Source organism: Martes martes, assembly GCF_963455335.1.
Source record: "Martes martes genome assembly, chromosome: 15".
NCBI lineage: Eukaryota > Metazoa > Chordata > Mammalia > Carnivora > Mustelidae > Martes > Martes martes.
This window is the reverse complement of record NC_137903.1, coordinates 46810566-46823246: the sequence shown is the minus strand read 5'-3', so window position 1 is coordinate 46823246 and position 12681 is coordinate 46810566. Positions and strand designations below refer to the sequence as shown.

The window sequence follows — 12681 nt, the reverse complement described above, 5'->3', positions numbered from 1 at the left end:
GAATACAATCTCTAAGGGTTACATCAGAAAACATGGGGATATTAACATTTTTAATTTTTTTGAACTAGTTAAAGTCACAAAGCTTTATTCTGTTGTGTAAAAAGTGTAACAACAACAGGCAGGGATGTAACAAATAACTATCTAGTACTGCAACACTTTAGCTTCTCCAAATCTTATTTTGAATTCAAGGAAGAAATGAATAAATATGAAATATAAGCACATATTCATTATATAACTATAGTTTACAAGTCTTTCTGCAAGAAGCTTACAGATGAGTAAATATCACATGCTCAATGTATAGTTAATCAGTCCTTGGAACATTAAAAAAAAAACTAGATACAAGTTAGAAGCTTAAGGATTAGAAAACTTGTTCCATGTATTGCTATCCTACATCCTATCATGTAATCAGTATGTCAGAAATTTACCTCTCTGTCTGTTAAACTGACGGCCACGGACACCTTGTCTCAATGTTGTCTGAAGTCTTACTCGTCTGAAAGGCTTTGGTTGACTACTGCTAGTATCTAAGAAAAAAAACCCCAAACATTAAAATATAAGAAAGCAAATTAAAAAATAAGAAAAGCATTTATAATGGCAAAATCTAGTTACTAAATGAATGCATGGATAAAATGCAGAGGTGTCCATTTATTTTCAATATTTAAAAGTTGTTTGACTTTTAACAAGAGATTTAACAAACAAAAAAAGGGATAAAAAGTGAAAAAAATTTTATTAAAAAAAGTTCTTGATTTTTTTCATTCATTTACTGCACTCATAATACATATTCACTTGGTGCCTATCCACGTATCACTGTGCTAGCAGGCAGGGACTACAATAAAAAAACTACGTTTATCACCTCCCTCAGGAAACAACAGACCCCTACATATGATGTGAGTCAAATCTGAATCCTCTTTCCCAGACACCCCAAATCCAATCATTAGCAAATCTTGCCAGCGCGAATTTAAATACATATTCCCCAATCTGACTTCTCACAAACTTCATTCTACCATCCTGTCTGAAACATCCTTGTCCTTACCTTGAATTTACAATATCCTCCGAACTTTCTCCTTGTTTCTGCTCATTACACATTTTCAGTCTCTTGTTTACACAGCAGCCAAACTGATACTATTAAATCTTTAAGTAAGAACTTCTCACCACTCTGTTTGAAGCCCTCTAAAAGCTTTCTAAACCCACAAACGCCAAAGCAATTAAAATGATCTACTGGGCCTCTCCTCGCTACCCCCTTCCTATGTGCTGCTAGCCTGCCTCTCTGGCCTTACTGTACTCTAACCACACTGGCCCTCTTGCTGATCTTGAATATACCACCCGCTGCCTTATAGATACCTGCTATAGATCTCATCTGGAACACTCCTTCCTCAAAAAACTGCACAGTTTTGCTCCCTTGCCCTTTCTAGTCTTTACTTAAAAGTCATTTCCTTGGTAATACTTTCTATCAAATCACCTGGGACACAGGAGGCACTCAAATATTTGCTGACCAAATGAACAACTGTTCAGATGAGGAGGCTTACTGTTTTATAAAGATTTTTAAATTTTATTTATTTGACAGACAGAGATCACAAGTAGGCAGAGAGAGAGGGGGGGAAGCAGGCTCCTTGCTGAGCAGGGAGCCCGATGTGGGTCCCAGGACCCCGGGATCATGACCTGAGCCAAAGGCAGAGGCTTTAACCCACTGAGCCACTCAGGCGCCCCTGAGGAGGCTTATTGTTTTATATTATCAAATAAATTTAAAGACATTTTAATTTTACAGAAACCGTAAAAGGGAACAAAAACCGTATTTTCTCGTGCAAGCCTTGGTAAGATGTAACATTCTACTGTCAAAGATAATTTTCATGCAGGGCGCCTGGGTGGCTCAGTGGGTTAAAGCCTCTACCTTCGGCTCAGGTCATGATCCCAGGGTCCTGGGATCGAGCCCTGCATCGGGCTCCCTGCTCAGGGGGGAGCCTGCTTCCTCCTCTCTCTCTGCCTGCCTCTCTGCCTACTTGTGATCTCTGTCAAATAAATAAAAATAAAATCTTAAAAAAAAAAAAAAGATAATTTTCACGGGATATCAGAATATCATTGGGAGAACAGCATTTCAGCAATTGTATTACTAATAACTGACAATTTCTTGCTGAGTATAATGCATTGAGTTATATAATTTATATACATTATTTCTAATCCTGACTGCAAGACTAGTTATGATTATCTGTATTTCATAATAAAATAACTGTGCAGACAAAACATTTAAAGTTACTAGCTGTTAGCTAAGGTAGATGTGGGATCTGAATCAATGGATAGCGGCTTATAGGCTGCTGTGTCAGGGAAAAGCAGCTGATAGGCAAGAGAGATCTTGAGATAGCAAAGTCCCATGACTAAAGAAAGTAATAACTAAGCAGGTCTTCCATAGAATGTGAAGGTTCCATGGCAGAATTTGAGAATTACTGCTATAAATAATTCGAAATAATTAGTGTGGATGATTGGGTACTGTATTTCTTCAACTAATAAAAGTAATTCCCTACCTACAAATTTTGAGACAGATAAGCTAGTATAATGTATTGTTTAAGAGTGGAGTCTCTGAAGCCAAACTTCTTGAGTTCGTATCCTTGCTTGACCATCATTTTTTTAGCTATGTATTCACGTTTCTGTGCCTCAATTTCCGTATGGGTAATTACCATATTGGGTTGATGTGAGAAGTGAGTGAATATATGTAAAGGGCTTAGAATGCGGTCTGACACATAGTCAAGTGCTCAATAAATGTTAATTATTTTTTGAAAGTACCACAGAAATAATTTTTATTGTAGAAAAATACATAAAATAATCTTTTTCAAAGTTAACTTCAAAAACTTGAAAGCCGAACTTAGAAACTATTTAATTAGTAAATTTCAAATATATTTTGAGTAACAGACCTCCTACCCTTCAACTCTCCAAATCAAATCTCACGTAAGAATCCTAATATGTAGAACAAATAACAAGAAACTCCTTTAAAGAGGCAGGAAACCTGAAGTACTGCTCCTTAGCTGCCCTCCCACTGACCCATCCCTCACAGCCCTGTGGCACCTCTAGTACAACCAAGTCTTAAAACTACATTTCCTTTAATACAATACAATTTCCCTTTGAAATAAACCATTTTTTTAAAAAAGATTTTATTTATTTATTTGACAGACAGATCACAAGTAGGCAGAGAGGCAGGCAGAGAGAGAGGAGAAAGCAGGCTCCCTGCTGAGCGGAGAGCCCGAAGCGGGGCTCGATCCCAGGCCCCTGGGATCATGACCTGAGCCGAAGGCAGAGGCTTTAAACCCACTGAGCCACCCAGGCGCCCTGAAATAAACCATTTTTAATTCAGGGGAAAAAAAGAATGATCTCTTTGTTACTACCAAAATCATCTTTTGCAAACAAGTTTGGTGTATCAGTTGTGTTGTACTCAAGAGCAGGAACTTACCTACAGAAGAGCTGGATGGAGGATCCTGGCTGGTAGAAGGAAGATCTGACTCATCAGATGCCTGAACAGGTTCTTCTTCCTGCTGGCTATCAATTTCTAGGCCTGCTTCGGAACTAATACTAAGAAAAGAAAACAAAAATTGATTAGAAAATACAAAACTGATCCTTGAGATATCCTAAATTGTTTCTAAACTTTTTCTGATACAGTTTATCACTTAAATAAAAAACTGTAGACTCTTAATATTGGTAACTGTTTATTTATTTTTAAAGGAGCAGGGGAAAAGACAGCTCAAATTGCTTTTCCTTATTCCTCTTCTCACTAGGACATGTTCCAATTTTAGTTTTTATTTCCCTTTTTTGTTATTTTTTTCTTTTTGTCAACGGATGTATACATTCTTGACAATATTTGTATGAGATATATTATACAGATTTTTGAAATCTCAAAACAGTTTTCTAGGAAGGCAAAGTACTAAAATAACTCACAAGTCTCAATTAAACAACCTACCACTAACTCACCATGGGCTCTAGCCCAGATGAGACATGCTGCGGGTACGTGAATTCCTGGCTCAACAGCTGTTAACTCTCTCCCCATTCAATAAAACAGTCTCTCTCCCATTCAATAAAGCACATCAAAACACAAGTAAGGGAAAGAATCGTCCAAAAATAAGTTCAATCTGCTCCAGTTTTGTCATCTGCAAGCTTCAGGGCAGTCATTAGTAACAACGTCTGTGAAAGATCTCTCTCTCATGACTACCTGCTGAAGTTGAGAAGTGCTACTGAAGGACAAAGTGCATGGAGCTGAAGTCACAGGTCAAATCCAGTCTAAACCAGTTACCAGTGCCCTAAGCAAGTTATTTTAACATGTTCTGAGTCTGAGCTTTCTCACTGTAAAATGGAATACTTTGCAAAGATTTTGTGTAGGTTAGAAATGACATATCTTTTTATTTACTTATTTATTTGACACAGAGAGAGAGAGAGACAGTGGGAGAGGGAATATAAGCAGGGGGAATGGGAGAGGGAGAAGCAAGCTTCCCGCTGAGCAGAGAGCCTGATGCGGGGCTTGAACCCAGGACCCTGGGATCATGACCTGAGCTGAAGGCAGATGCTTAATGACTGAGCCACTCAGGCGCCCCAGAAATGACATATCTAAAGTGACTTGCATACATGATATAAAATTAATGGCAGCTGGTATTCTTAGCAGGGTCTGTAGTCCCCCCAAAACTAAGCAGCACTCTGTTAGAGCATAATAATGGGCTTGCTTTTTCTCCTCATATACTAGAATTGGTCTATAATTATGCAAGTAAATACTGCTAAATAAAACAAAATCTTTGAGCTCTACCTAGCAAATCTGTTTTCTACTTCTAGCTGTGCCTCTACATAGTCCAACTTTTTTATTTTGTAAAGAATTAGGTTCTGCTTTGAAAGCTAAATACCAAGACCAGTGTCTAGTGGTTCTTTGCATGAAATAACTCTATACCCGTTGACTTAAAAAAAAAAAAAATCCAGAAGCTGTGTCATAAAACACTTCTTTTGTTAAACTTTGTTTATAACTGATGTGTTAAAATGCAATCAGATCTTAAAAACTACTAGAAAATTTCTAATTTTTAAGAAGTTAGTATTTCAGACATCAAGTCCTAAATGCACATAAAGAAAGAGTAAGTGAGGTTCACTTGAGAGCCCACTACAAAATGGAAAGTTAGTCATTTCCTAATTTTCACAGAAAGACTTCTTTCTTAGAGAAAGTTCAAGCAGTTACATGAATTGAAAGGTATCAGTGATTTTAAAGAAATCATTTTTCTAGACTACATCATGTAATTTTCAGGGCGATAAACATTTCAAAAATTACTTGTCTGCTGTAATAACATCCAAGCACTAAGATATATTTCTATATGCAAAAATTAGTCTTCCAAAATGTATGGCTTGGTTTATTTTTGTAATGGGATGCTACTAAAAATACAGCTCAACAAACTGTTTCCTGGCTAAAGGAAAACAAGTGTCAAAGTCTAAAGAAAGCAGAAATTATAAAGTAAATACCAACCCTTCAGATTCTGCCTCCACAAATACTTCATCTCCATCATCACCTGTTGCTGTTTCATTTGTGGTGGATAAAGTGCCAGTGGATGTTGTCACCATCGGAACAGACTGAGAGGCATGCTCTGAAGCATCAGATGTGGTACTCTCAGTAAACACGGTCACTTCAAAATGAAAAGAAAAGAATACTTTAACTTGGTGGTTTACCTAATTTTTAGCCAGAAGGTGTCACATGGTTTTCCATTTTACCACTAAAGCACATAATCTATTAGTCTGCCTGTGGTACCTACCTGGGGCTGCTACTTGTAGAGGGGTAGTGGGAACACTTCGGCCACCTGACTCTTCTTCATGAGCTAGGAAGAGGGGTGTTTCATACATTCCTAAACCTAAAGACAATTCTAAATATTAATGAATGATTGAAAGAACACAGAACTGTCAATATGCCAGGTATCTGAAAGAAAAACATGCAATCAGTAGACACCCAATTTTGCTGAAGCCCACTAATTCGCCCATCAGGCAAAAATCAATCTTTCAAAAATATAAACGTAATTGAAACACATCCTTTAAGTTTATAAACATTCAGTATCCTTTGAAAAAATACCTAAAATGCTGCTCTTTATGGGTTGATAAAAGCTAACTTTATTGAGTACTTAACTATGAATCTGGTACCATGTTAGAGTCTACTCACCAGAACTATAAGATACTACTCTTCCCCTTTTTGCTAAAGAAATTGGAATTTCTAGAAGGTTGACTAACTTCCCCAAAGTTACAAAGGTAGTAAATAGTAGAATTCCAATTCAAGCCTAGATTTGTCTTCCAAGCCTTAATTGTCCTATAAAATAGAGCCATACAAAAATTTAAATTTATATAAAAGATATATGACTTATATGAGGGCCACAGATTAATCTTTATTTGGGGCTTATTGGAACAGCAGTATGCGTTCCTCACTCACTTAATAAAATGCCATATAGCTTCCCACAAATCTACCTGGTTATATGGATGCTGACTGAGGATTAAAAGGTAATTAATTCCACGAAGAGCACTATTCATGTTCAACAACCAACTACCATTACTTAATTTTGGGGTCATTTTATTCCACATATTTTAAGTATTTTTTTTTCTTACTTTTAATGTTCGTGGAAAATATCTAATTAGTTTTATACATTTAACTAGGAATGTTAAGTATCAAACTAAATATAAAATATGCTGCATTCCTTCCAACAACTTTAAAATGGCTCATAGTACCTATGTATTTATATTGGTTCAATAAATTTTCCTAAATACTTAGTAGACATATGACACTGTACTAGGAGCCAAAAGAGATAATAAATGTATAAGCTACTCTTTATGCTCAAAGAACTGAGAATTTCATTGAAAAGGTAAGATTTATATGTAAAACAACATTGAACATGTTGTAAATATAGCTTCTCCTATAAATCTGCATAGGAATTAGACACCAACTTAAAAAAATTTGTATTTGCTCACTTAAAAAAAAAATCCCATCAGAATAGCTTATTACTGAATATTCATGAACCCGGGAGATCTAAGCATTTATTTATCTACTTACCTCCTTGAGAAGCAAGCTGGCCAAGATCAGAGTGACTTGAACTTGTCTGTGGCATATCTTCAGGCGGCCCAAACCGGAATCTAGGGACACCAGCAACCTGTGGGGAACTAAAGAGAAAAAAATGAACTTAAGATAAAATTTAAAGTTACCTTGTTTAAACCACAATGAGGGAAAACAATACAAGAGAAGGAAGAATAATCATAAAGCAGGAAAACAAACCAGACTGAAGTAAAGCTGATACAGAAATCCTTGTAATAATATTCTCAAAATATGAGTTGTGAATGAATTTAATAATATTACACATGATTCATATATATGCAATTTACATGTAACTTTCAGGTCTCTTGAACTATGCCTCACATTTCCTGAATCTGCTGGATATCTAATTCCATGTAGATACACTAAAAACAACACAAATCTAAAATGAGATGCACCAGAAAAAAAGAGAATGAAGTCGTAAGACAAAGTTTTGTCTTAGTTTTCACTGTTGAGTCATAGATCAATCAAGTCACCTCTAGCCCATTTCTTATCTGAAAGAGCTCACAAGATGGTTCCCAAAGTCTAGAAAAATTCTATTATTAGCTGGCTAGACACCTGTTTTCCCCTGTTCTACTAACACTGGCATCCATCTTCCCGCCCACAATCTAGGATATAAGACAGCATTCTCTCTCTTTGCCCACTCCCGACCCTACCTTTCTTCACTACCCAGTCACTAATGTTTATGGATTTTTATGTCTGTAATTAACTCTTTATTTTCTTTTCCACATCAACATTATTGCTTTAGTTAAGGACATTCTCTTTCAGGTGGATTTTAAAATTTATTTTCATAAAATTATCCTACTAGAAAAGAATCTTGCATTCTGAGCTATGCAAGAATCTGCTGACTGGCTGTCATTCAGAGCCTGTTTATTGGTGTCTGCTTCTGACAGGCTGACTTCCAGAAGGGAGGGGCAGACAGTGACTGTGAAACTGTGTTAATCAAGATGAGTTATGGTTAACTGCACAAGTTTAAAATAGGTTTTGATAGGGGCACTTGGGTGGCTCAGTCAGTTGAGCATCAGCCTCTTGGTTTCGGCTCAGGTTGTGATCTCAGGGTCACGGGATCGAGCTTCGTCTCAGGCTCTGCTCTTGGCGTGGAGCTTGTCCTTCTCCCTTCCCCTCTCTCCCTGATTCTGCGTGCACATGCATGCTCTCTCTCTCAAATCAATAAATAACCTTAAAAAAAGGTTTTGGGGTGCCTGGGTGGCTCAGTTTGTTGGGCATCTGCCTTTGGCTCAGATCATGATCCCAGTCCCATGTCGGGGCTCCCTGCTCAGCGGGGAGACTGCTTCTCGCTCTCTCTCTCCCCCTGCTTATGCTCTCTCTGTCAAATAAATAAATAAAACCTTAAGGAAAAAAAAAAGGTTTTGAATGTCTGGCTATATGTTACCATATACTACAGAACAATCAATCTTTTCCCAAGTTTGTGGAAACTTTTTCATTCTGATACTCAATTACATCTTGGTATACAGCTAATACTTCAGCCACAATTAAACGTGTACTTCACACAGAAAGCTTTTTTATCCTTTAAAAGTAGTCGTATAGCATAGTTAACTTAGGTTCTAAACCCAGACCGACTGATTTAAACCAAAAACTGCCACTTTCTGGCTGTCTGAACTTTGACAAATTTGTTAACATCTCTGTGCTTCCTAATCTGTAAAACTGAACATTAATGATGTCCACTCTCATAGCTATAAAGATTAAATAAACTGATTCATGGAAATGTTCAGTAAGTGTCAGGTGTTCTTTTCCAAGACTCAACTCAATGTTATCCTCATTAAGTCGTCTCAGATTCCTTCCTTCTGACTGCTGGAATAAATCACTTCTTTTGTCTTAAGCCTATTGCTTATGCTTTTATTCTTCTAGATTGTTTGGGTAACAATTCCTTCCTCATATGCTTGGCTTTTGAAATAATATCATCTTATCACGATCACTGTCATTACCAACACCTTCATCAACATCTGCACGGCATTTACTATGTGCCAGGAAATATTTTAAACATGTTAGCATAAATTGAGTTCATTTAATTCTCACAACTTACATGGTAGGAATTATTGTATTATTATTCCCCTTAGTAAAGGAGGATACTCAGGAATAGAGAACCTAAATAACCTGATTTAACCTGTAAGCAGTACAATATTCTGACTGTGAAGTCTGTGTATTTTTTTTGTTGTTGTTGTTCTTTTAAAAATTAACTGAGAGAGAGATTGCAAGCATTGGGGGGAAGGGCAGAAAGAGAAGCAGACCAGAAGACTCCCTGCTGAGCAGGGAGCCCAATGTGGAACTCAATCCCAGGACCCCTAGGATCACGACCTGAGCTAAAGGCAGACACTCAACCAACTAAGCCATCCGGGTACCCCTGAAGTCTGTGTCTTAACCACTGTTATTCTGCCTTTATGTTTCAAATTCCTGATGGCAGCAACTATATTTCATTCACCTTTTTTTTTTTAAGAGAGAGAATGAGTGCACAGTGCATGAGCTGGGGTGGGGGTAGGTGTAGGGGCAGAAGGAGAGAGAATCATAAGCAGGCTCTATGCTAACCCTGGAGCCTGACACGGGGCTCGATCTCACGGCCCTGGGATCATGACCTGAGCCGATATCAAGAGTCAGACACTTAACCCACTAAGCCACCCAGGTGCCCCCACTTCACTCACCTTTATATAATTTTCCCCAACACTATATCCTCAACCCTCCTATCACAAGTGCTTAGTACACAATAGAGGACTCAACACGTAATGAATCTACCAAATGTAAAGAAACTGACAGGGAAATAGGAAGAAAATTATTAGTCACAAAATGTGTTTCTCTTTCATTAACTTACTGAATTGCTTCAGCAAATCCATCAGTACGATGTGGCACCACAAGAGTTGGAGTACTTGGAACTGTTCTGTCTTCATCATCAAAAAAATGCTGCTGCTAAAACAAAGACAGAAATGGGGGAATAAACAAGTATGACAGAAACATACATATGGACTATACACTTATTTGCTAAACAAATGAGTCACTTCTACATAATGGGTAGATAGTTACCATGCCACCAATTCCGGGAGTCAACTGAAGCCCCCGTCCAACAGACTGCCTCCGAGTCATCTGAATTCTCTGTGTCAAGAAAGGAATCACATTTGTTTCAAGGAATCAGGCAATAAAACAAGAACCAAGTACCAACAGATACAGCTTATTACAATGGTAACAAGAGAACTGAAATGTTAGCAGATAATACAACCATCAGGATATCTTCTCAGGAAAAATTGCTAATGTTTGCACTAAAGAATTCTGTATTAAATAGTGATAAATTTTTGGGCACGTGGATGGCTCAGTTGGTTGGGCAACTGCCTTCAGCTCAGGTCACGATCCTGCAGTCCCAGGATCGAGTCCCACATCGGGCTCCCTTCTCAGCGGGCAGTCTGCTTCTCCCGCTGAACCTCCCCCCTCTCATGCTCTCTCTCATTCTCTCTCTCTCAAATAAATAAAATCTTTAAATAAATAAGCAAATAGTGATAAATTTTTAATCATATAGACTATATAAACCACCAAATATTTTTTACTAACCAACACAAAATATTAACCAATACTTAAAACCAATCTCTGATCCTATTTTATTTGTATGTAACTAATCTAGTTTCTATTTCCTTAACCTAAAACATTAGTTAAGTATGCCTTTGGATCTTAAAGCTTAATTATCCTTTGGAGTTCAAACAGCAATACTGTCTTCATATAAACTGTTTCTCAATTTGGACAATTCTTAATTGGTAGATTTGGTATATTTTGCAGGATCCACACACAATCCATTAAGACTTTGTATTTTTAAAGAATGAGGTTATTTTTATCTGTGGTATTTTAGCAGAATCTCACTTGGCAGCTTTTAGTACACTATGTTACAGGATAAGACTCAAGCTAAATTACTAAAAGCTTTTGTAGTTTTCCTGCTGTTTCTGCAAGTTTCTGATTAAGAGATGTCCAACCGTATTATAAAGGGTGCTACATACTGAGGGTCATGCATCCTTTCCTTAATTGTAAGAGCGGAAGTTAACATGCACTACTGAAAAATAATGAGAGAAAAAATGTCTCTTAAGCAGAACAGAAATTTCTTTTTGAAAACAACAACAAACAAACACACGCACCTTAGAGAAAGAAACCTTCAAAACACATGGTAGTTAGCTGATAAAATAAAATTTACTTTAATTAAAATCCAAGAGACCCTTTTTCTTTTTTAATCTGTACAAAGAGTGACCGGATCTTTATTTGCTAGAATTGTAACTATTTCAATTTATACACAACTTTTAGTAAGCCTTGCCCTTTCCAAAGTTCACTTTACTTAGGAAGTAAACTAAACTACTGCTGTATTTCAAAAAAATAAGAGATACATTTCAGTTCAAAAAAGTTTATAAAAATACGCTAAAACATTAAAACATTCACTTAATTTCTGGAAAAAGTAGTATCTAATGCAAAGAAGGAAAGATAAAGCCAAGATTTTTCAGACTGACTAGTACTTTTACTACCTGAACTGGTGGCCCCAGTTCTTGAGGTGGAGCATGAATGGTGAGTCGTGGTGGAAGAGGGTGTGGGGGGCGTCTTGGAGACTGAGGTGCTCGAGGAGTCTGTCTTTCAGATGCTGATGATGGCTGCTGTTCTCTAGAAATGTCCTGGGAAAAAGAGGACTCTGCAGTACCTGTATTACCTTCACCTACAGGAAAAGAGAAGCTTATTTTGAACTATTAAATTTACCACAGAATAACTGGGACAATTCCCTAGAGGTATAAATACCACCACTAGGAATGTTCACCTCACCAATACTTTCAGAAGGAAAGAAGTGAGGTGTGGAGAATGGGAGTGCAATTATCAGCTGTATGGCTTAAGGCAAGTCCCCTAACCTCTTCAAGTCTATTTCTTAGGTTGGAATGGAACCAATTAAAAGATAATGTTTGTATTCCAGATTTCTTAAACTTTGAATTTCAGTGGTTCTTCACATGTCTAGGTCTTCTACATACATGCTAGAAACAACAGAAGCTGTCTCTCACTGTGAAAGTAGGCTATCAGAATTTAGTGGTTTTACAAGTCTAAGGTCTGCAATCGGATTCTGGCTAACCTCTACACCCAACACGGGGCTCAAATTTATAACCCCAAGCTCGAGTCACATGCTCTACTGACTGAGCCAGCCAGGCACTCACTCTCACATTCTTAACTGGTACCTAAACTGATAAGCTTATTATAAGAATTGAACACAGGTGACCCTTGAACAACATGGCTTTGAACTACACAAGTTCACTTTCAGGGGATTTTTTACAGTACATACTGTAAATGTATTTTCTCCTCCTTATGATTGTCTTAATAATGTTTTTTTTTTCTCTAGCTTACTTTATTGTAAGGTTACAGTATGATAAACTACAAATACGTGGTAATCAACTATTTTAATGATATCAGTAAGGCTTCTGGGTCCATAGTTGGCTATTAGTAGTCAAGTTTTTGGGAAATCAAAAGTTATATGTGAATATTTGACTATGCAGGGGGTTTGGAGTCCCTAACCCCGCCACTGCTCAAGGGTCAACTGTAATTTAATACAAGTACAGTTGCTCAAGAAAAGCATTCTTTTTGTAACTTTCTGGCAATATACC

The 12681-nt window shown here is 37.2% G+C and overlaps 1 protein-coding gene across 2 annotated transcripts in view; it reads right to left on the bottom strand.

The window, feature by feature from the left end:
- TPR (translocated promoter region, nuclear basket protein) overlaps positions 1–12681 on the bottom strand; it is a 67158-nt gene that overhangs the window by 394 nt on the left and 54083 nt on the right. For both annotated transcript variants that reach the window (XM_080823877.1, XM_080823878.1), the window contains 8 exons: positions 11569–11753; positions 10100–10168; positions 9891–9985; positions 7031–7137; positions 5754–5849; positions 5471–5627; positions 3434–3552; positions 426–521 (listed from right to left, as the gene is read on the bottom strand). In XM_080823877.1, the coding sequence (XP_080680003.1) occupies positions 426–521; positions 3434–3552; positions 5471–5627; positions 5754–5849; positions 7031–7137; positions 9891–9985; positions 10100–10168; positions 11569–11753 (924 nt within the window). The remainder of the gene's footprint in view (positions 1–425; positions 522–3433; positions 3553–5470; positions 5628–5753; positions 5850–7030; positions 7138–9890; positions 9986–10099; positions 10169–11568; positions 11754–12681) is intronic.